This window comes from Thalia democratica, chromosome 1 (genome assembly GCF_965202585.1).
Source record: "Thalia democratica chromosome 1, ktThaDemo2.hap1.1, whole genome shotgun sequence".
Lineage (NCBI taxonomy): Eukaryota > Metazoa > Chordata > Thaliacea > Salpida > Salpidae > Thalia > Thalia democratica.
The window spans coordinates 105,040,720-105,066,854 of NC_139165.1; the positions used below are offsets into that span (position 1 = coordinate 105,040,720).

The following is a 26,135-nucleotide window of genomic DNA, read 5'->3' on the forward strand; positions in this document are numbered from 1 at the left end:
AAAAAAAGTTGTAAAAAACTAGTAACTGTAATCTAAGTTGTTAATGACATTTCTAAGCTATTATTTAACTAGCTCAAATCAACACTAGATAACAATAAAAAAAGTATAAAATTACAATGACTTATGATTAATATTGAAAGTAAATAAGTCTTCTTTAGTATTCTAATGTAGATATCAGATAAAAGTTTGCTGAGTTTAATAAAAAAATGGTTTGATAAGGATGAAAAATGAACAAAATTAAAGGAAATTAAGTTGAAGTTATTATAAAGCAGAAATAGAAATTTTTTAAGCAATTATCTGCAATAGTTTAGAATATACTGACATAAAAATCCACATCTGAAATTAAAGACTTCAAAATAGACAATATGTGAATGTCTACAATATTATTAAGAAATGGATACAAAGGTGTGATATTCACTTTAACAAAAGTAGTACTTTAATCAAGATCAAGAAGTTAAAAACTGAGGTGCCTTAGCTGTGAAATTTTATTGCAGACAAATAAAGAATACTACTATTTTAATTAAAATTATATCTTTCGAGAGTATTTTTATGATTTATACAAACATAAATTCTTTGAATTTATTAAAGTAGTTTTATTGTAGTTAAACACAATTATTTGTCTTAACTAAAAACTATTGCTCAATATATAGTAAAGTAAAGAGCTTATTTGATATTGTCAAAGTCCCAAGTTTTTTTAAACCAAAGCCTGGTAATAAATAGAACATTCAATTTGAACATTTATATTTAAAATGTATGTCTAATTATCTCATATTTCATAGACAATAATTATTACCATGTAGTTAGTATCTGAAATACAAATGTTTTTGCAATAAGCTAATATTCCTGAATTTGTATCATCTTTATATTATATTTTTTTGCAGTTGTGTTGAGCTTATGAATAAAAATTAAGCTTACAAATCTTAGTTTTTAGCTCATAAAACTGTCATACCTCTTATAAAAAGATAACCAAAATTTTTATTATGTTAATAAGTTAATGAAAAAAGCTAAGGAAGCTAGTTCATACTTGTATTAAACCACAGAAAATTAGTCATAAATAGACCATAAAAACAGTGCTTGAGTTATGTTTTTTTTACACTTTTAATATTAGTTGTACATGAACATTTATGTAAAGGATGTCTTAAAAGAAATTGAGTTTATATGTCAGTTATATGTAAAAGGACTAGTTAAGTTTATTCTAGTTTCAAAATTTCCCATCAAATTTTCGTGTTATATCTTTTTAATAAACAATAATACAAATATGAAAGTATTGTTTTAACCTATTTTATTTTTATAAAATACATTTTTAGTTCACAAAGTATAAGCAATGAATTTTAAACATGTTGTTTATTTTTATTTTTTACAATTTTCAATAAAAAACAATTACCAATGCTAATCATTGTTTGTTTTGTTATCTATTGAACAAACAATGATGTAATTAAAATTAAAATAATTTCAGTTAACTTAGCCACTTGAATTAAGTACTTGAAATCTTTTTACTGAAATAGCTACTTAAGTTATTATTAAACAATGATGTAATTAATATAAAAAATATTTTATTTAGATTGGCCACTCAAGTTAAGTTTTTAATATAATTTTTTTTTCATTTTTTAAAACTTTTTTCATTATTTAATATCTTTCTATTAAAAGCATTTACTTTTGTTTTTAAATACTTATGTTTGTACTTCATGTATTCACTTCTAAAATTTCTATCCAATAGTTAATAATAACTTTTTTAATTGTAGCTTCGATATTAATTTTCCTTGGCATACAAAGAATCTAATTGCAAGTTAAGCCTTTTTGGTATTTATGATTTTGTAATAAACCTATAATGAAAATAGTTTAATATTTTTTGAAGTGGATACAAGTAAGAAAAAAAAAATCAAAACTTGAATACTTATCTTAGTACTTAATTTAATAAAAATTAAAAATAGTGTATATAAGGTGTTCACAATTACAGAATTATAAGTAGATGTTATACTTGACAAAACTTAAATTGTTATAAATAATTTGATTAGAAAAGTATTTGTGTTTATTTTTTTTTTCAACAGTTATTTAAAAAAATATGTTATACCATAAGGTTTAGAATATATTTTATATTTATGATTTTTTTAAACTTGATCAAGTTGAAGCTGTAACAAAGAATGAACAATATTTGAAACAATTTATTTTTCTTCAGACCATTTATATAATGACTATATTGAAAGTATAACAAAGCTATTTAACATTTATATTTTTTCAACAGTTTATTGATATTAATGATTTTATTAAACCAATTGGAAAATATAACAACATAAAAGATGAAACAATATTGAAATGTTTATATATTCAACAGATTATTTAAATGTTAATGATTATATTAAGCAAACAAAAATTAAAACAAAACAAAATAAATAACATTTAAAACATTTATACTTTCAACAGTTTATTTATATGTTAATGCTATTATACAAGCAAGTTGAAAAATATAACAAAATAAAAGATGAAACAATAATTAAAATGTTTATACTTTCAACAGTTTATTTATATGTTTATGATTATACACAAGAAAATTGGAATTATAAATAAAAGATGAAAGAGTCCCGTCACCTTTCAATTACTGGACTTTCTAACAAAGTTTCCATTGAGAAGGTCAAAAACTACTTTGCTGGGTTGGTTTTTTATTTTCATGAATTTTAGTCATGTTATGTTTTTAAAAAATAATGTTTTTTTTTTAATGTACTATTTTATCAAATTAAAATGGTCAAAAACTACGTTGTTGGGTTGGTTTCGTTTTTGTTATAACTTTTAATCATGTTTTTCATACTAAATTTATTTTTTCACAACATTTATGATTATTTCTAGGTGGGTTGCTTTTTCTAAATAACTTTTAAACTAAAGAGTTTTATCTGAACATTTAAGTAAAAGTTGTATTTACTTGGAAGTAAAATAAGTTTCATTAGTTATCATTAAATAAATGAATAACTGTTTTTAGTGATTATTTTTGTTTTTGACTTGTAAAATATTTTTGTACTATAATGAAATTTATCAAGTTCAAAGTAAAATTAATTTAAAAATCTAAATAGTTAGCATAAAATTTAAATAAAACATTTATGTTTGCTTTTAAATAAGATTACTTTTTAAAATTGTTCTATATTTAACATGTATTTATAAAAAACATTAAATGTTTATTATGTTGTGTTCAATATGGATTTAAATAAAACATATTAATTCAAACAATTTTTTTTTTCACTAAGTCCCTAAATAAGTACATATATATATAAAATAAGGTTAATGTTTAAACGTAAACACTTTCAACTGAGCCCACTTGAAGGGCTTTTAAATAATTTATTCAAATGGCGATTTTAAAAATTCTGGAACATATGTTTCACAAAGCTTTAATTTTATGAAAAATTTATGAAAAATTTTCTAATAGCTTAAAACATTTTTCCAAAATAATCTTTTTAAACTTTCCTAAAAAGCATAGAATAATATTTGCAGCGTATTTCAAATTCAACTAATCGTACAATAAACTGTACCATTACTACGTCATAATTACTATAAAAAATTCTAAAATCGAAATTTCTGTTCACTATTATAATAAACTACAACTCACTGAAGATCACATGAAATTTTACATTTCAATGTGTGAAACAGCTGTATGAATTATAGTTTTTATATAATTAAATAAATAAATATATATATATATATATATATATATATATATATATATATATATATTTGATGTTATTTTCATAGCCATCTTTAAATACAAACAAGGAAAGAACAAAATATTTTTATATTTAAATTTTCATAGATATGGGAAAGTGATGGCAGTAGAGATCAGCAACGACAACGATGACGACCTCGTTGTCGGCTTTCAGGACATGCACGGGTCCAGAAGCGCAATGAACCATAAAAACCACGTCATATGTGGGGAGAATGTAACGCTTAATTACAGTGAGTTGTTTGATAAATGTTAATATAAATAAAATTCATCATAAAAACCACGTCATATTTGGGGTGAATGTCACATTGAATTACAGTCAGTTGTTTTTATATTTAATAAATTGAATACATTTCATCATAAAAACATGGTTATATGTGGTAAGAATGTTACATTGAGTTATAATGAGTTGTTTTTTGCAACATTTGATGCTGATTCAACTATAATCCTTAATGATAATTCATCCACCATAAAACTCTGTTATTTGTAATAAAATCGTCACATTGAGTTACAATAAATTTTTATTTGTTTTCTTTTATCATACAAAATATAATTTTTAACTTGAAAACCTGTTTCTATCTTAATCGCTCTTCAATATTTTTATCTTCCTATTAGATATAACTATCAAAATTCTTTGAAGTTAAGTTTACAAATAAAATAGATGCATATGTAGTTTCAAAAAGTTCTAAACTAATATCTTGTTCATGATTATTTTAAATGTCTTAGTTTTAAAATTTTGTAATTTTTTTTTATATCTTTATGCTATATTTTATCTATTGCCACCTGTTTTATTGCTGCTTCTCTATACACAGGATTAAAATTTGGTAGTTAATAAGTTTGACTCCACCCCATAAGTTTATGTGAACTTTTTATTGTTACATATATTTCAAACTAAGTTTTTTTTTGATGTTCTTTGTATTCCCAAAAAATTAAAGTTAAATTGTTTTTTTTGTTTTCATATGTACTGTGAAAAAGTTGTAATTCTACTTTGTTATTGGTCCTGCACATCAGCCTTTTATTTCTTTTATATTTACTTGTTGTATTTCGCAGGACGCCATATTAAAATTTGTCTATTTTGCTTTGTATATACTACAATAAAGATTATTTTGTTTTTTTGCACAATTTATTTTCAAGCTTATTACACGTTGAGATGTTTTTGCTTGGCGGTTCGCAGCTTGCCAAACTGTGAAACTTGAATAGAAGTACTTCACAGCTGAATAATTTTAACTTAAAAGTATAAATCTTTAGGTGAAGGGAATATTGCTCTATATTTATTATTCATGTCTTGTTTTTTATTAATTGATCCTGTAGAACTAAAATAGAAATACCACAAATGATAATTAACAAATTTCATTATTTTCACACAAAAGCAACAAATCTTCGAGTCACCAATTCATGTATCAATGTAGTAACAAATAATAAATCAACATGATACTGCCTTGTTTAATTGACCTTGTTTATTTTAAGTAGATCCTGTAACAAATGATAATTATATAATCATTACATATTAATATAGTAACAAGTATAAAAATAAACATGATATTACTGAATAATTATATTGAAAACAATGTCTATGTATTAATAGATCTTTTAAAACTTGTATAAAAATATAACACAAAATGATGGTCACTATTTTCACAGCAATCCACAAAAGCAACAAATCTTCCAGTCACCAACGATCTAGGGAAAGTTCTTCGCGGAGGGATTACCACAGCCACCACGATCACGACTCGTTAGTTAAATTACTATTTATTGAATAGTTGTTGATATAATTATTTTTAATATTTTTTTTTGTGACTTTTCATAAATTACCACAGTCACCTCAATCATGACTTGTTAGTAAAGTTTTATGCTGTTGTATTTTGTTTAAGTTTTATGTTGTAACTATTTGTTAGTTTATTATTGTCTTTGCTAAGAAACTGCATAATCTAAGAGAACTTTATTTGGAGAATTTTGTAAGTGATTGCGACTTAAAAAATAAAATAAAATAAATATATATACATTGTAGCATCTTAGTAAAATTTAAGTAACAACATTTATTCTTTTTTTTTGTATTTTTTGTAAAGCAGTCGCAGGAAACGCGTGCATTCGATCAACCGCTCAGGGCAAGACAGATACACTTACAATGATGATTATGACGTCACAAGGTCAAGAAAACATGGCGACTATGACGTCACTAGTTCGTACGGAAAAGATCGCAATGATAGAAAACGTAATCATGAGGACAGTCATTATGACGTCAAACGGTCTCACAAAAAAGATTGCGACTACAGGAAGCACTATGAAAAAGATTATTACGTCACAAAGTCTTATAAAAAGGACCATGACAAACGCGAGCGTGGCAGAAGCCCCTGCAAGAAAGACAAGGACTACAGGAATTCTTACAAGAATGACAGTGACGTCACAAAGCTTTTCAAGAAAGACGCTGATGTCAGAAGTCGCAATTACGATGAAATAAGATCGTTTAATAATCATTACGAAGAAAAAATACATCACGACCAAAAACATGTCCTCAAAAAATTACTCGAAACCATCAAAGATGCCAAAACTTCTAGCAAACACGTTTGCCATGACGTAAAGCGCGATCGTGACGTCACAGATAAAAAACCGCGTAAAACTGACGTCATAACAACTAACAAACACAGGTTGCTGGAGAGCCCCTCACGTTACGATCACGGGAGTTACCCGCATTCGAAACGGGAGTCGTCTAACAGGAGGAGGGAGTCGTACCACAAGTCGCAGCCGTTGTCGGCGGTCCACGTGGCCAGCACGAGCAACTCCAAGGACCGCCACCTCAAATACGACACGTTGGTTTTATGTTGTACTGAAATGTTTAAAAGAGAAAAGAATAGTTAGAGAAATTATAGAAAGATATTGAATACTAGAGCTTATAGATCAGATAAAATAAAGAAATTCAAAGACATTTTTAAAAAACTTAGTTTTAAGAAATCAGTGATAAAAGTTGTAGTTAGAAACTGAGTGTTAAAATCATAAAACAGATGATTTACATTTAGAAATGAAAATTGCCTGTATGAGTTGAGTTGCCAGTATGAGAATCGTAAAAAAGATAAAAGAAAGTTAAGTTGTAAGAAAATAATAAAATTGAAAAAGTAGATCACGTTACAATTAGCAGAATAAAGATCACCAGAGCATGTAAAGTACTTATTAGTTGAAAGTGTTCAAATACTTAGAGATTAGAGCAGCAAGAATCTGTGTGAGTTGAGTGAGATACAGCTTATCTAAATGTTTTAAAAAATGCTAACAGTTGAAATGATCTTTTCAGAGGAAGCTTGTTTGAGTTGATAGTCGAACTACCAGATAGACAAAAATGTATGGAATAAAGTTTTGTTGAGTGATGAAATTATAAACAAGAAAAAACAATTTTTCTTGAATTCAAAAGTAGTTCAAGCAGACTTAATGTGTTAATAGATATATGATCTAAAGCTCAGAGTTGAAGAGTGATTACTACTGAGGGTTTAAAGTTTAAGTAGAAAAGTGAAGGAAACAACAGAAATAAAAGTAGCTGAGAAATAGAGTAAAATATAAAATTTTATTAAAGTAATATTAAAAGGAAAATTGACACATTATTTTTTGGAGCCAAAGATCAGCCTAAAATATATTGTAAAATTTTAAAACAGAAAAAACAGTGTAGTTTAAGAAATGAACTAAACTTTAAGCAAAATAAACTAACATGAGGCTTTAGTTCAGTATAGAGGTTAAACAAAAGAAAGTTAATATAACGTACAATGCAAAGTGCAGGCGGTAAAAGTTGAGTTAGGAGAGTATCAGATCATAATATGATCGCATAATGAACAAAAGTAAGAAAGAACTTAAGAAATAATGTTTTATAAAATTAGCATGCCACAGCTATTTATACTTAGAAAAGTGATGTTTTAGTAAATGTGCGCATACTTCAATAAAAAATATCAGTTTAATACTATTGTTAAGGAAATGTGTTCCTTCTATTCAATTTTTTAAACTTCAGTAAAGATTTATTAATCAAACGTTTAAACTCTAGTAGGGATTTATTTATTCATTTTTTTAAAATTTTAGTAGGAATTTATTTATTAAGTTTTGTAAACTTCAGTAGGGGTTTATTAGTTAAAATTTTTAAACTTCTGTAGGGATTTATTAATCAAACGTTTAAACTTTCAGTAGGGAGAGAGACAAATCGTCAGCATCGGACGGAAGCAAATATCAGAGTGATAAGAAATATTCGGACGAAAAATACGACGAACCAAGCAGGAAGAAGCACAAAAGCTCGCATAAGAAAGGTTTGTATGTAATTATTTTAATATATAATATTGTAAGTTGAAAAAAACAAAAGAGTTCTAATAAGAAAGGTTTGTAAAAATAATATTTTTTTTCCATAAAATACATTATTCAATCTTAATAACCCATCATAAAAAGCTAAAGAGCAAATGTATATACTAGGTTCATGTTGTACAAAGTTTATAAGGCAATATATTGTCAGGGCTTTTATAAACACAATAGTTATACTGTAGAAATAGGTTTCATAAGAACTAATGTTTGTTTTGCTTTTTAGAGAGTTTATTAGTAGATATTCAAAAAAAAAAAAAAAGCTTTAATTTACTTAAAGAAAAAAAAGCTCCCAAAAGTTTTTTATATCAGATTAGCTTTTTAAGGGTTACAATTAAAGTTGAAATCATAAAAATATAAATGCAAATCATTATACTTGTAAAGTTTTGATACGAATGTTTTTGTGAAAGTACTTGACAGAATTAACATGTTTAGAAATTTTTGCGGTTGTCGGCTTACATGTAAGCTCTGTAGAATTAATTAAGTTCAAGTTTAAGCCGAGGCGTGATAAAGTTGTTTTTACGAATTTTTAGTATAAGTTATATATTAAAATTGAAAAAAAAATTAGAATAAATAAAAGAATGATTTAACGTATTAGAAAAAAATTAAGAACCATCATCGTTTAACTTAAGTTCTAATTATACTTTTTTTATATTAATTTTAAAAATTATGAGCAATCTGTTGCTTATATTTAATGACATTTTTACAATATAGTTTACTTTAAACTAGTAGTCTGTTTTATTGTCATCTACAAAAATTAACACTAATTTATGTGCTTTATAATACAATATGTTGTTTATTATGCTTTAATACAATGTACTAATGTAATATTTTATTGGCATAGTTTTTTTTTGTAAGGAATCTGTCAAAGTAAAAGTTCACATACTTTGCACTTAAGTATCAATTTAACGCATGGGAACGATAAGTTCTTTAAGTAGAAAGTTTAATGCTGTAGTTTATAAATTTTTTTATTTTTTATAACTGTGGCAGCCTCTTTGAAAGCTTTCAAGTTGTATTTATCGCTTTCAACACTTGGTTTTTTCTTTATGGTTTGGTTTTTAATGTATTAAAAAGTGTACTTATGGCAATATGTTTATAATATTGTATAAAAGCTTGAAAGCAAACTTAAAATTTTTATATAAATAAACCTTAGTAGAAACTTAGTAACATGAGTAACAAAAAAATAATGATCTTTTATAGATACGGTTATTTCGAAGTGAGCTCAAAAAAATAATTTATTTTTTGTTCATACTTACTTCAAAAACTATACATATTTTTTACAATAAAAATATTTCTTTAGATTTAAAAAAAAAACTTATAACACACCAGTTGATAGAAATAATATTTGTCTTAAAGAAAATCAATGATTAAACTAAGTGAGATTAAAAGTTTAAAATAGCTTTAGAGTAGATTTACTATAGAATTTTAGTTAGCTTATCATTAAAACTCTCGTTTTACAAAATACATTCGAAAAAACTAAGAAATTATTTTACATACATAAAAACTAAAAACAAAAATTTTACATATGCAATACATAAAAAACAGGAAATACTAGAGCACATGTGAATATAGTATTTGATATTGTAGTATTTCACTTTTTGTAGTATTTCACATTTTGTAGTATTTCACATTTTGTAGTTTTTATAGTATTTTACTTTGTAGTACAGTAGACTACCGCTTAAGTACGCAAATTGAACCAGACCAAAAAGTGCGTACTTAGTACGGTAGTGCGTACTTTTTGACGACATAGTATAATATGAAATTTAGTTGTTTGTTTTCTTTCTTACAACAAGCCACTAAATAATTAAGCCAAATAAACAAGTCTTTTTATTTTAAATAACACTTGATACATAAATCTATTCTGCAAAATGTTTTAATATTTATTTTTTCTATAAAAAGTTTCTACATAATGCTAGTCAAGCTAAGTTTAGTTTAGTTAATACATTTATTATAATTTTCCATTAGCTAAAAATTGGTTGATTTTTTTTTATTTGAAAGAAAAACGTTTCAGGACTTTTTTTGTAAGAAAGTTTATATCAGTAGAAACATTTATAGTAGTATAAGTGCACAAAGATAAGATGCTCATCAATTTTTTTTTAACTTTAGTTTTTTGTTGTTGCTTCTTTTTATATGTTTATTTTGACTTTATAAAATTTGTAACTAGTTTTTAGGGTTAAGTAGTTTTGTATTATGTCACATTGAAATTAGCCTTTCTTTTGCAGGTGTTCTGAAAGTTTTTGAATACAAAAAGTTTAGAAATTTTTAAAATTTTAGAAAAATGGATGGAAAGCGTCAGAAAATGACTCTATAGAACAAGTCTTTAGAAAAATTCTAAGTCTAGAAAAATTTAGATTTTTTTGTCTTTCTAGGTAAGTGCGTACTTAAGGCGAGGTGCGTACCAAAAAAAGTGCGTACTTAAGCGAGAGTATACTGTATTTCACTTTGTAGTGTAGTATTTTATACACATTTCTTTGTTTCTAAGTTGTTGCGGTTTAAAAAAATTGTGAATTGTTTTCTCAATACCTTGTTGTAGTAATTTAATTAGCTTGTTGTTGAGTCTTTGTTTGTCTTTATTATGGAAATAATCTAGTTGTTTTATTCAAACTGTTCAATATCTAAACTTTGCTTTTTTACAGAACGCGTAATAATTTCGCAAAGAAAACTTTTATGTTTTTATATACATGTAAGCTTTATGAATAAAGACTACTGCTGTAAAAAGTTTAGTCTATAAGGTCATACAGGGATTTGCAATCATTTATTCAGAAAATGTTCAAGAGTTATAAAACTCTTTATATTTTATAAGTTTAACGAGATTGAATTCATATTGTTTTTAAAATTTTTAGAAAAAATTACACAATATCCTTTTATTCTGGTTCAAAATAGTATTTAGATAAACATTTTTTTAGGCTTGTAACTTTTTTTGATTTCTTTTAAGCGTCAGAACTAAGATTTAGTATGTTTTTAAACAAAATCATCTGCTAATTTTATCTAAAGAAAATCGTTTTGTTGTATGAGTGTTATGAAAATGTCATTAAGTATTTCAAAATTTTATAGTGTCACTTAGATAAGTGCAACCTGTAATACTAAGGGAGTTAAAAATGTCAGTATAACGTTTCTTTATATTGAGATTGCTTTTGATTAAACTTTTTATAGTTAGTATCATATATTCTTTAATCAGATAAAAATTTGATCTATAAATGTAAATAAACTATATTGATTAAAATTTCAGTTAGTAACTTAAAACTTATACATTTGAAGTTCAAAATGTAAGCACAAAGTTAAATTATACTTAGTTTATTTTTACAATAATCCATTTAACAATTTCAAGGTTTTATTTTACAATCAGATTAAAGTTGACTGGAAGCAAATAAAATAATTTGAATTTTCAAATGTCAGTTGAAACATGCAAATGGGAGTTGCTTGATTATTTTCAGGGAAATTAAGTTTGAAAGAAGTTTCGCCGCTAAAATTCCTTTGTGTCAATAATACAAAGTGCATTTTCTTTCCTCTTGAAACTTGAGAACAAGTGTTGAAATATCTAAACTAAGTTGTAAACACTCATTTAACTTGCTTTGAAATGCCAATTATTTAGATAAGGGTTGTAAAATTTGTTTTCTTGAAGTGAAATTTGTCACATGCATTTTATAAAAAAGTAATTTTACTAAATTATTTTGAAATTTGAAAACAACTCACATAGTATGTATATGTGTAAATACATTGTGGTAGAAAACTGTATAAAAATTTACCATAATATTAATCCCTAAAAATGTAATTTAGCAACGAAAAATATCTGTCATAACTGAAATTTAATTAAGTATTTTATACACTGTGCGTCTAAATTTTTCTTTGACATTTCAAGTTTGAAATAAATATCCATTAGATAAGTTCAAAAATACTTATAAAAAGAATGTAAATATTTAAATAGCATGAAATTAGATAAATTTGATATGGTTACATTAACATGTAAGCTGTAATTAAATTATAAGCTTGTAGTGTTTTCATTACAATGCTATAAATTCTTAGTGTGTTTTTTTTATTTTGTTAGTTTTTATCTTTAATAAGTCAAGTATTGTGTTTTAAACTAAAATGAACCGTAATAAAATCAGTTTTGTAGTTAGGTGTTATTTTTTATTAAAATTTACAAAATTTCCATTATTGTTATATAAATTTAAGCCGCACTAAAAAAAAAAGCCAAGATAAATAATATAGGTTGTTAGAAAACAACGTTTAATTTTTTTTTCTATTATTTGATAGATTTGTCACAATTTTATGTAGCAATTCAGACGGCCTTCTAGTAAACGTTTGGCTAAGTTTTATGTAATATATATATAAAAAAATTTTCCCTCACTTTATTAAACTGTTTTAAATTTTAAATTCAAGTTGAAGTCATATAAGTCAGTTAAGGGATAGTTTTGCAAATTAGTCACGCTGTGAAGTAGTTTAGGGATTTGTATAAATAATTTAATTACATTACTTACAGTATCATCATGTTACATATTATTTAAATAGTTTTACGTTTTGTTACAACATCAAAATAGTATTAAGTCCAAAAAAAAAGTGTTGTAATGTAAACATTATGATCATATGAAAATTTTAAAGTGTTGTAAACATAATTAAGTAATTTGATTATTTAATTTATAAAGTTTATTGTCTTCTTTGTACATTATTTTGTTTTTAAAGGATTTAAACCTGTTATTTTTGCATTAATGAAGCATTAAGACCTGTGTAAAAACAGTTTAAGATAATTTGGAAGCTTATTGGCTTAGTATTAAAAAATGTTTTGTGCTTGTAAAGATTTACTGTTCTACTTTGCTATTTGATAAAAAGTTTTAGTTAAAAATTCAATTACTTGATGAGCGTTTAGATTTAATTTGTAATATTAAATTAAGAATAAAACTTGATAACATTTTTGCAATATATGTAGTATTCAGATACAAGTTGATTTAAAAATAAATCTGAATTAAATTTTACTGTAGAATTAATAAAAATATAAAACTGTGTTACTTGTAAAAAATCTTTATGGTTTTACAATACTCACTAATTCTAACATCTACTTACTGCTTGGTTACCAACGTTGTAACCTTTGGTAATGACACATAATGGTATCAGCTATAATGAATTCTCCACGCATAAATTGACTTGTTTAAAAATGTAAACAATATGAATGTTTACACAGCACACAGTATAATTTGTAACAATATAAAAGTTGCGCAGTATAATTTGTAACTGTTTATGACTTGTTTGCTGGTAAGATCTAGTTTCTTTAGAGTTTTTTTGATGGAAAATTTCTAAATATTTCTGTTATTTTTGTTTTTTATTTAACAAAAGTTTGTTTTACCTTTTGATATTTTGGTATATAGTAGTCTCTCTAATGATTGCTTATAAAACTTAATATTTGTGTGTGATATATTTTTACACATTTTGTTATTTCTAACCACTTGTCTGCTTACAAAATAAAGTTTGTTTATAAATAGCTGGAGGACTTTAAGTAATGTTTAAAAGTATTTCTAGTACACCAAAAATTTATTAAAGGTTTGACTGGCTTAAAAGCTTAAGTACAGTCAACAAGCAATATAAAAAGATACATCAATTTTTATTATCTTTTCTATGAATATACTTATTATTTCATAGTTTGTAACTTGTTTGTTAAAACGAAAATTTTTTGAAACTTTTGGATACGGGCAGCTAATAAATAAGGACACCAATAGAAAGTAATATTTTAAAACTAATGAAATTTATTTCAAAAATATGTTATAAAGTTTAAAAATTTATTTAATTTAAAGTATTATGTAATATAAACCAATCCACTTTAAGTATGAAGCCTGGGTGCAACTCAACTTTCTACACAAATCAATCTTTACTGGTATTTGCTTTATATTTGTTTTCTAATATATCATTATTTCTTTTTCTTCAAGTTGTTTATATAAGATCGATTTTTGATAGAGATTTATTAAGATTTCGAAATTTACTGTGATTGATTTATTTGTTTTATTTATGTCTAAATGTAAGTGTAATGATTGATATTATGAAAAATTTATTAGTAAAACCATAAGTAACTTGTTCTGCCACAGTTTTAAAATGACTAAGCTTAGATAAATAATTATTTGATCATTATCAACAAATTGCCAGTAAAATATCATCTTTTATCTTACATATATTGAGAAAGACAACCCAACACATAACTTTATCTTCGGTGTTTAACTGTGCACTGCTTTTAAAAATTTTGAGAACCGCTTATTTCAAATATATTGTGTAAAGTAAAACCTGCAAACATATCTGTTTGTAATTTGCTTTTGTAAGCATAAGTTAAGCACCAGATTATATCTTCGGTAATTAATATAGTAGTTTCATTCAGTAAAGAAATTCAGTAATGCTGTTAAACTGTCAAAGTTTTGTGGATAACTTGTATACCATTTTGTTTGAAATATTTGACAATAAAAAAAAAGCTTGAATTGGTTTCTCTGTTAATTCTGTTATCTCTACATATTTTATTATATTCAAAAGTTTCAAATAAAACCGGCAGACAGTATAACTTGTAATAAGCCACACAATAAGCACTTACTTGAAATTTTCAAAAACCACTGGTACAATATAACAGGAAAACAAACTAGAAAAATATCTCTCTTTTTATCAGACTGTTTGTTTTACAAAAGTATTAATATAAAACCGATCAATTACTGATGAAATTTTGAAAACCACCAACTTGTAATACAAAAATAATACCGGCAAGCAATTTCGTGTGTATTATTAAGCCACAGTAAGCACTTATGCATGCAAACTTATCAAAGCAAGATAAGTAAGTAGGATATCATCTTTTTTCTTGCATATAATAAAAAAAAGACAAATTCATCAGTTTCAAAATTTATCTTCAGTAATTTGCTCATAACAATTATTGAAAATATTGAGAACCACTGACTTATTATATAAACTTTAAAATAATACCGGCAAACAGTAAAAAAGCTGTAATGCGCCACAGTATGCACTTACAACATTTATATTTGCTAGTATAATGCCACAGTAAGCACTTGTGCATGCAAACGTTATCTAAGCAATTTCACATTTTGCCGCTGTTTTCAATTTTTCAAACGGTTTTCTAACTGCTGTGTTGAAAGTAGTTGCTTTGATGTGTTTATTTTCATTTGGCATGTTTCGTATAAACTTCATGTTTGTTTTCATGAAGTTGATAGTAGAATAAAGTTGTTATAATATTTTAAGTTTTATATTTAACTTAAGCTGTGTTGAAAGTTACTCGTTATGAAATGTATTTATTTACATTTGGTATGTTTCTTTTCTAAATTTTATATTTTTTATAAGTTTAAATCTAAAATTTAATTATTATCATATTTTAAGTTTTATATTTAACTTTTAGCTGTGTTGAAAGTGATGCTTTGATGTACTTGTTTACATTTCAGTGTTTTAAATGTTTAAAACATTAATATTTTTGGTAGTATACCAAAATTTGTATTTGCTTCCTTTTTTAACACTTTAACAGAAATACCTAATATTACTTTACTTTGTCTCGTTTTATTGCACATTTATAAAGTATCTTTACATTAAATAATGGATATTAATAAATTTGAAAAGTTAATCTGCTTAAAATCTTAATTTCCAGTTACTGGCTTTTTAATTATGTTGAAAATTTTAGTATTTGGTATTTATTTAAATTTCTACCTTTTTATAATGCAACACAAACCTTTAGTTGATTTTTACATAAGGTTAAAAACTTTTAAATTAAATGTTTAATTTGTTTGTTTCAAAATGTTAAATTTTAAATTAATCCTTTGTACAAAATGTTAAGTTTTAAATTAATCCTGTGCACAAAATGTTGTTGAATTATCAAACACAATGTTTTAGGTGTTAATTTTATGATAAAATTAGAAAAGTCGTGATTTAATTCAATGAGAAGTTAATTAAGCAATCATTAGAACAACACAGCTGAATGTTGATCTATTTTTAGTGGTAATATTATGTTTACAACATTGTACACAACTATGTACATTTGTTAAGTACATGACTTTGAGATGGTTTTGATTAAGTTGGTTTAATAAACTTACGAGGTGAAAGTTTCAAATTTTCTTATCAACTGGCTTTGAAGATAATTTAAAAAAATAAAGTTCTAGTGAAAGTTTTTGTTTATTCCATTTAACGTGCTAGTTTTTTAATGTTAGTTTAAATTCACGATACAAAAATATTTACAACTATTTTACAATAAAAACAATGTAAAAATTGACTGTGTATCCAGAATTTACTGCGAAAATTTGTAATTAGATGTTTAAATTTAAAACAAAAATATTTTTTAAGTTCTTTTATAAGTAATTACATAACATTATGAAACAAAAAAAAATTATTTGGTATTAATGATTAATTTAAATTCAAATTAGATTATTGTTTTTTAAATAATTTAAATGCAACTATTCATTACAGTTGATGTATGCATTTAAATTTTATATAATAACAATAACTTAATTTGAATTTTAATCAATTATTATTACCAAAGATAAATTTTTTGTTTTAGAATGTAAAGTAATTACTTTTAAATATATAAAAACAGTTAATTTTAAATTTTAAATAACTTAACTTACTGAGGAAGTTATTTTTGTTTAATAATGGTATAATATTATAATGATATATAATAATATTTGACTTCAAGTACAATTAAAAAAAGTATCCTTCCAATATTCAAATTTGAAAATATAAAAACATGTATTTAAATTCAGGTAAACTAGTAATAAAAAATTAAGTCGCAACTTGTATGAGGAAGTTAATTTTTATACCAATTCGATCACGTTCTATTCAAATAAATCATTTTCAAGTTGATTAACTTATAATTACTTTATATTTATATTGAAACTTCAAAAATTTTATGATTTATTGAAGCATGACTTAAATTCAGGTGAATTAGTTGCAAAATTCAAACAATTTTATATAAGGAAGTTAAGAATTTTATATATGGAATTTTCTCAAATAGTTGCAGATATTAAAGTATGCATCTGCGTTTGAACTAAAGTGAATCTTTACAAATAAATGACAAAAAATTAATTTTAATTCATAGTGCAATTTGAAGCATGACTTGAATTCAGGTAAATTAGTAGAAAAATTCAAACAATTTTTAATTAAGAAGTTAAGAATTTTATATATGGAATTTTCTCAAATAGTTGCAGATATTAAAGTATGCATCTGCGTTTGAACTAAGGTGAATCTTTACAAATAAAATGAAAAAAAAAATTAATTCATAGTGAAATTTGAAGCGTAACTTGAATTCAGCTAAATTATTTGCAAAATTCAAACAATTTTATATGAGGAATTCCTTTACTACTTTGATCACGTTCAAATAGGCTGCTTGAAACAATTCGTGTTTGATTTCTACTAAAATTATAAGTCCACGTTTCCGATTACCTCTTAATGAACTGATTAAATGCAAAAAAAAATTTGATTTTTTAAAATAATTTGAGTGTTTTCTATTGTTCAAATAATTTCTGTTTTTACTACATATAGTTGTGCAGTAGTTTTGTCAATTTTTAATGCAATTTAAATAGTTGTAATTCAACAAGTATTATGTCCATATTGAATTTTCGATTTGTTTTGAAATTATATACTTTTGTGGATCAGTAACAGTATTTCAATTCATTTCATTTGAAATTTAGTGTATGTTTTGAAAAGAAGCATGCTTTTAAGCAATTTTTAGCAATATAGTATATATAAATTAAAATTAAATAAGCTTTTGCAATATTTCCAAATAAATTATGCATCATATCATAAAAAAGTTGAATGAAATTTTATGTGTAACAAAAAACTTTTGAAATTTTTTCAATATCATCTTTTGTCTACTTCTATTGATGCACTTTTACGGATAATATAATTTGTATAGGTGTGCAAAAACAAAGTTTGAAAGCACTTAAAAATAACTTAGTTTCGAAATTCTCATAGTTTTTTTTTCATTAATTTTCACAAAGTTTTTCACACCATCAAAATAATTACAATACACACGGTGTTTTGTATTTTGAAAATGTCTGCAAATAAAATTATTTGTTTGTAAAGGAATGTTGATAACTGTTTCCTTTAAAAAAATTAACATTTCATTGCTTATAATATAAATAATCACTTCAACTTATAAGTGATTATGTTGCTGTTTTTTTGGTTTAATTGCTAAAAATATGTTTTTTTTTCATTTCTGGACTTTACGAAAATATAATTGATTAAATATAAGTTTCTGGACTTTATATAAGTCAAAAAGTTGAGAAAAATTAAGTTGTAAAAAAAAAGTATTTGTATTTAACATATTAAAATTTACATAAGATTACTTGGATATTTCAATAAACGCTTATATGAAAAATAAATATTTATTAACACATACTAGTATAACAAACCACAAAATTACAAGAAAATCACTGATTCAATCATAAACCTTAAAAGAAAACATTTGTATAAAATAAACCAAAATAAAGGATGAGCAATACTTCTGATGATATTTATATAAGTTGTTGATGTTTATTTCATTGTAATTTTTTTTGCAGACAAAAGTAAAGAAAAGTCTCACAAGAGCAAAAGGAGTCACAATTCTTCATCGACTAAAACATCTACTTCTAATAGTTAGTTTGTTTATTTATTATTTAGTAATTAATTACAATTCTTCATCGACTAAAACATCTACGTCTAGTAGTTAGTCTGTTTATTGCTTAATAAATAATTATAACTCTTAATCAAGAAAAACATCTACTTCTAGTAGTTAGTTTATTTATTGTATCATTTTGTAAATGTTCACAATTCTTCATCGACTAAAACATCGACTTCTAATAGTTAGTTTGTTTTTGTTATTCTATAAATGTTCATAATTCTTCATCAAGTAAAACTTCTACTTCTAATAGTTAGTTTATTTATTGTTTAATAAATAATTATAACTCTTAATCAAGTAAAAATCATCATTCATCTAATGTTTAGTTTATTTTTGTTATTCTATAAATGTTCATAATTCTTCATCAATTAAAACTTCTACTTCTAATAGTTAGTTTATTTTTGTTATTCTATAAATGTTCATAATTCTTCATCAAGTAAAACTTCTACTTCTAATAGTTAGTTAATTTTTATTATTATTAATGTTTATAATTCTTCATCAAGTAAAACTTTTACTTCTAATAGTTAGTTTATTTATTGTATTATTTAGTAGTTAGTTATAATGCTTCATCAAGCAAAATCCCGATTTATCTAATATTTAATTTATTTGTTCAACATATTTTTATGTATAATTATGTATTTAGAATATTTGATTTAATTACTGTTTAAATTTTTTAAGTTGTCTGTTTACTTAAAACATGATTTCATGCGAAAAAATCAAATAGTTCTATTACGAAAAATGATATTCATCAAAAAAATAAATTTATGTGACACATTTAATGATGATGATTTGTCGCCACAACTTTAAGAGGTGGGCTTGGCTTTGATTTATTTATAATTACATTTCTCACGTTGGAAGAAACCAAAACTTAACTTTCTAGTTTCCTTATGACGTCATAGTATAACTTACTCATTTCATTTTAAAATAGTTGTTTATTTGAATATACTTAATATTGATTTTATTTAAAACGTAATAGCTTACTATAGTTTAAATTAAGTTATCTTAAATAGCTGCCATAATTAGTTGCCATAGTTAGTAAATTAGTTGCCATAATTCTAAAAAAATGGAAATGTCGAAACTTTTCTATGTGTAATTTTATTTTAGGTTTACTTACACTATATGTGATAGTTTATATTAGCTTTGTAATAAAACACAGTTCAATGATTGTACTGTTAGTTAAGGCCATAGGGGGGAGGATCCAACATTTTTTTTACAAAAATTAACTTTGGCTTTTATATGAAAGCCTGAAGTACAAACTACAAGCCAGTTTTTATAGAATTCAAAAATATTATTTAACTTTTGAAATATTTAATTTAAAAAAAAAATTTTCCAATACAAACGTATGGACCGCAAGTTTTTTGGGGTCAATTTTCTCGGAAATTTTAAAATTCACTAAAAATATATCTCCTCCTTCATTTCTCAAGCAATCTTCTTCAAGTTTTCAGGAAACATTCCTTTTAATAAAAGGAAAAAACGTTACCTTATAATTTTATTAATTTGAAAAAATAAAAAATTTATCACAAAAATTATATCTTGACAAATTTTTTTTAAATTCCAAAGTAACGTTTTTTTGTTATTGTATAAAGATTAGACTGAAAGTTTGAAGAAGATTGCTTGAAAAATGTAGGAGAAGATAGATTTTAAATGAAATAGTCTTTTTTCGCTGTTTTAGTTTTCCCTTCCCATAGGGAACCTATTATGCGGCCCGAATTTGACTGGTCATGTCTCAAAAAATAATTTGAATTTTTTTAAACGATAAAAAGCACCTTAAAGCTTAGAAAAAACTCTATAAAATAAGATTAATTTGTAAAAAACATGGTTTACCCCCCCTATGGCCTTAACTATCATTATACATTTTTTAAAAAGGTAAGCAAAGTATAATTGTTTAATTTATTACAACTATTTATAAACAGTTTTTATTTAGACATTTTAGATAATATAAGCATCAAATTACATATATAGTCACAACTAGTAATACAGTTTCAAAATAAATTTTAGTTTTCTATATTATTGTAAATTTACATAGTATCTGCGTAAATCTAAAATCAGAGGTTTATTATTTGTTTTAGAAGTCAAAACTTCTGTTTCCAGCAATAATAAGTATTTTGTAATAAACCTATGTATATCATTTCAAGTATAACAAAATAAAAACTATTACACAACACCCAGTAAAAAACTTATTCATATATAGAAACTAAAATATCTAGTTTAGTAAGTATTGGTTTTGTAAGAGAAACTGAAATATAAAACTCATAAAAAAAGTAAAGCCTGCACAATAGTTGAAAAAAATTATTTTGTACTTGATCCCAACAATTGACTATTTATTTCCATAGTCGTAAATTGAAATTTCCATTCTTTTAAAAAGTAAGTTTTCACACTCTACACATTATATAACTTTATTATTTTAAAGATAAGGTAATTTTTTATTCTCTCAAAACCAGCTTGTCTTTGTGAATGATATTTGTTAGAAAATTTAGAAGATTGATAAGCTGTTGCAATTTTTGTATATATAAATTATTACTTAACAAAAAAAGGTTTTCATACTCTTTATATTACATAACTTTTTGAAGTAACACATTTTATTATCTTAAAACTTGCATGTCTTATTTGCAAGAGCGATATTTCAATTTACAAATCAATAAAGTTATATAACACCTAAAACTTGTGAACTTGTAAAAATATTTAAAAAAATTTCAAATGTTACAAAACTTCTTATACAGGTATTATTTTTATTTTTAATGCTGAAAATAAACAATTTTTTTACTGCTTATAAAACCTACAATCATACATATTTATAATGATACTTTAAATTTGATAGCTGTATATTTAAATGTAATAATATTATTAAAAATATAACTTAAAAAAAATATAGACATCTAGATTCATACTTATTTATTTGTTATAAATTAAATGTTAATTTAACAACCATATACGTTTTGAATTTAGAAATACAACTTAACAATCTTTTTTATATAAAATTTGATTTTTTTGATCAATGATACTCATATAAAACTTTTGTTAAATTTTTTTTAAGATTCTTAATTCAATTCGTAATTTCTTGCCTAATGTAGACGCAAAGTATGCATATGATTAAGTAAATTGTCGTATTAACTCATGCGGAAAGGTAATAGTTTTTTTTTACATCTGGACTTGATATTTAACTTTAGCAATCAAGTTTAATTCATAAATTATCAACTTACAAAATACTGTTTAACAAGTACCACTTTACAATAATTTGGATAAATAACATCTAATGTTGTTAGAAATTAAGTTAGATAATTTTATTTATTTTATTTAAATATACTCTATATAGATAACAACTGTACTTATTGAGAACAAATAAAAACAAGTAGACTTGTTTAGGTAGTACTTTTAGTAGAATGATATAGCTTGGAAAGATCTGCATAGCTCCAATTTCACAAAATTAGCACTTTTGATTTATACATTAGCTTTTTAAATAGAAGTTTTTCTTGACTTTAATTATTTTAGAACAAATTTTATCAAACCTATTAGATATGTTATGCCACATCTTTGTAAAGTATAAAGTTGTTTCTTCAGCTAGGGAAACTTAAGTAGTTTTAAAAATTAGTTTAAATTTAGTTAGTTGTATTTCATGTTCTATTTATTTAAAAGGTGTTATTAAAATTTAAATTGTTTCTTGAAATATTTAATTTCTAACTTTACAGCTAAAAGTGGTAATAAGGTACTGTTAATTTTTAAATTAAGTTATACTACTGTTATAATGCTTTTGACATACAATAACACTTTTGTATATAATTTTATCATATAATTTGATTTAATTATAAAGTTCAACTTTTTATATCAGTCACAACATCAGTTGTGATATTATGGTATCATTTTTTGCTTCTGGTGTTGTAATACTGTTTTTACCACAATTGCTAGCTAACAATAAGGATATAAATGATGACCAATTTTGATACGATTACAGTTGTAGTCCGTTAGTTGATCTGAATTTAAAACCACATAATGTGGTGAAACATTTTTAAAAGTAAATAAATTGGAACGATTATTTCACTTAACAGAAAAGTTTGTGATAATCATGTTTTTGTTCATATTAATTGTATAAAGAACGTTGAAGGTGTTAAAATTGAGGACATATTTTTATAATGATAAACATACCTAGTCTAAATAACACTTGTTTACTTATTATAGTTGTGTGATAAAATTTTGGTTTAAGAGTATATAACTTTAATACTATTTCCATAATAAATAAGTTAGTTTTGATAATCTTTCAATATAAACTTATTAAATTTTTTTAAAACAATACAAATAAGAACCATGACTAAGTACATACAAGAATAAAATAATAAATTATTATAACAATTTTTTTTTGTTTTATGAATTAATTAAAAAAAACTTGCTTAATTTAGACAATATTTAAAATGTGTATGTTTAAAACTTAAACCTAGTTTAACATACTACCGGAAACATATTTAAGAGTTACAACTTTTGTACACCAAAATCTATAGTATATTTATGGTTATATTTTGGTCATTATTATGTTTTCTTTAAATGGTATATAATTTAAATTTTACACTCGAATTCCATATCTTATACATATTCGCGGTTCTATATGAACAGTAGAATAAAATGTTGACAAATGATAATTTAAAGCTTTTAGTAGTTTTACATGTACAATAAGAATTGACGAATAATATTTAGTCATGTATATACGTAAAACCAGTAAAATATAGTTATTAGGTGTGAGTGCATAAAAGAAATGTAATTATTAGGAGTGCCACACATTTGAAAACAAATACTTTTGTTTTGTACTGTACACCTACTTATTATTAATTATTTTGTTATTAAAAGTATTTTATGATAGATACTACCACACATGTACTGAACAGTTATTTATAAGTACTCAAAAATTAAAAGCTATAATAGATGTACGTCTTTGTGATTAAGACTTTTTTAACATAACATTTAAGAAATGTCTATTTAAAACTTCACATTCAGCTTTAATGGAAGCTGATACAATAAAATATTTACTTAATTCTACAGTTCAGTATAGCTAGGTCACCACTTATGCATACTTCACTTTTCATTGTGTTGCCTGGTAAATATGTTTTTAAAAGTTGCTACTCTGACACAGCATTAATTTGTTTCTGGTGTTTATTTTTAAAAACTTTCTAAATAATGATTTTATTACAGAAATTCATACTGTAGTGTGTAACTAACACTTACCTAAAGCGTGTGGGAACATTTTTATAAGTGCTTATGTTTCAAACCTTTTTCAACACTTCAAGTATTTTGTAGTGTGTAATTTACACTAAGTTAACAGCATAATACTATTTTAGTCTTTTTTCAACTACTATAAGTACAAATATATTGATATAAGTTCTATAATATCTGTATTTTTTAACCACTTAAATTTACAGCTAATACTGATACTTTATTTATATATTGCTTAGTTTACATAAGCGGCCATATATTTACACAATACTAACATTCTATGTAATCTGTTATTTAATATAACATTAATACTTTGTTTTAAACTACAACATATTTTTAGTATGTTTTATCATTAAGTTTAGCCCAACACCACCATTTATTTCATATCTATTGAAATAATTCTTTTCTCAACAAGTATCATATTAACTCAATGTTTAAAATGACAAACTTATTTTTTTATCTAGTTTGTAATGTAACTCGCTTTATTAATCACACATTGCAACTATTTGTGTTTGTATTGTCTGCGGCTTAAGCAGTCAAAGTATCATTAAACTTATTCAAATATTTTCATCTATTGTGTTTAAGTATTGTTATAAAAAGTCTTTTGAAGTTAGTAACGTTTTTGTTGTATGCTATTGTTAGTGCTTAATTGTAAAATTAAAAACTATGATCTTTTACTAAAGTTATTCAAGAAAAAGTTTTATGTTTGGTGATAGTTAATGTAGTTTTGTTCAAAACCACATATATATTAATTGGTTTTACTAAGATTTACTTTTAACTAGTGAGGGGTTGCCATTCCTTCAAACATTCAACAACAACTTAAATAGTAATGGCGAAATAAAATATTCTAAAACGAAAAATAAAGATAATATAAAATAACATTTTTAAATTGTTAAAACTTTATAAAATTTAATAAATAAATAAAATATTTCAACAGCGCACCAGTCGAGCAAACATTCTTCCAAACACTCGTCGAGCCATCACTCATCCAGGCATGACGACAAGCAACACTCCGGTAACCATGGCGATGACGTCATGTACGAGGACGACATGACGTCATCCACCCACTCTTCCCACCACTCCTCCTCTCATTACGTCACGAACGCGAGGGGAAGTACCGTTGAGGAGGAAAGTTCCCACAACAGGTTTGTGACGTCATAGTTTGAAATATTTAGATTTATATGGAAAAGTTTATCAGGTTTTTTGAAAACTTGTATGACTGGCGTTTCGAATTTTCAATTCTATTTTCAAACAAGTATTTACTGAATACAAATTTTATTTTATTTCCAAAAGCGGTTTCTGAACTTATCTTCACAATCGCCCTTTTATAAGATATCGCCCCTTCGCTAGTTAATTTCTGAACTATTAGTTGACTCTTCGCACCATAATTAGTTTTGCCCTTCAACAGCCAAAACGTCGGGAAACTCTGTTCTACTTAAACAATAAATTCTGGTATGACAAATTTCTCACATACTAACAAACAGGGTTGCCACTTTACCTGGAAACTTGGAAAAACCTTAAAAAACCTGGATTAGACAATTTAGGCAAAAATAACCTGGAATTTGAGAAAATTTGATACAAACCTGAAATTTTGATCAAAAAACCTGGAAAACCCTGGAATTTTTAATAATTTTAACATTTGCAGTCGTATAATTTCAATTTGACACAAAAAATCTACCATATAAATAAGATTTTTTTTGTCATTATCAAAAACTTGTTTATTAATTAACACATTTAAAATAACTTTACAGTATTTTTTTAATGTTTTTATACTATTTAACACAGTTTCTTATATAGAAATTTACTTAAAACTAAAAATAGACCCAAAAATGTGTACTTCTAAAAACCTGGAAGAAATTTGGAAAACCTGGAAAAATTTTGAAAAAACGAGTGGCAACCCTGTAACAAAACAAAACAGTGCATTTAGATAATTTTTCAAATAAAAGCCCACAAACTTTGCGTTACAATTATGCTTTATTAATTTGTCACATTTCTGAAGAAAGTATGTTGAAATCTTGATGATTCGTAATTTTCAACCGCTTAATGAAGTGGTATAAATTGACTCCTTGATTTATTACATAAGTTACTAAGTATGCATTCGATGTATTTTACTTATTATGTTATGTTATATTTTATTTGATACATTATTTTACTTTTTCAAGCTCCTATTTTGCAAAGATATCAAAACCCACAAAAGTTGTATTACGTTTATAGTTCATTTAGTTGTAACATTTTTCAATTTATGTGAATAAACTTGGTATCAACATTTCAATCACTAACCGGTGATAACACAAAAAAGCTGGA

The 26,135-nt window shown here is 24.5% G+C and overlaps 1 protein-coding gene across 5 annotated transcripts in view; it reads left to right on the forward strand.

Annotated features, from left to right (window-relative positions):
• Window positions 1-2,515: 2,515 nt before the first annotated feature.
• Window positions 2,516-26,135, forward strand: part of LOC145843305 (uncharacterized) — a 116,760-nt gene continuing 93,140 nt past the window's right edge. For all 5 annotated transcript variants that reach the window (XM_082950802.1, XM_082950950.1, XM_082950958.1 and 2 more), the window contains exons 1-7: window positions 2,516-2,648; window positions 3,794-3,936; window positions 5,345-5,435; window positions 6,349-6,510; window positions 7,859-7,977; window positions 18,538-18,612; window positions 24,769-24,976. In XM_082950802.1, coding sequence (XP_082806928.1) covers window positions 2,569-2,648; window positions 3,794-3,936; window positions 5,345-5,435; window positions 6,349-6,510; window positions 7,859-7,977; window positions 18,538-18,612; window positions 24,769-24,976 — 878 coding nt within the window. In that variant the 5' untranslated portion in view covers window positions 2,516-2,568. The remainder of the gene's footprint in view (window positions 2,649-3,793; window positions 3,937-5,344; window positions 5,436-6,348; window positions 6,511-7,858; window positions 7,978-18,537; window positions 18,613-24,768; window positions 24,977-26,135) is intronic.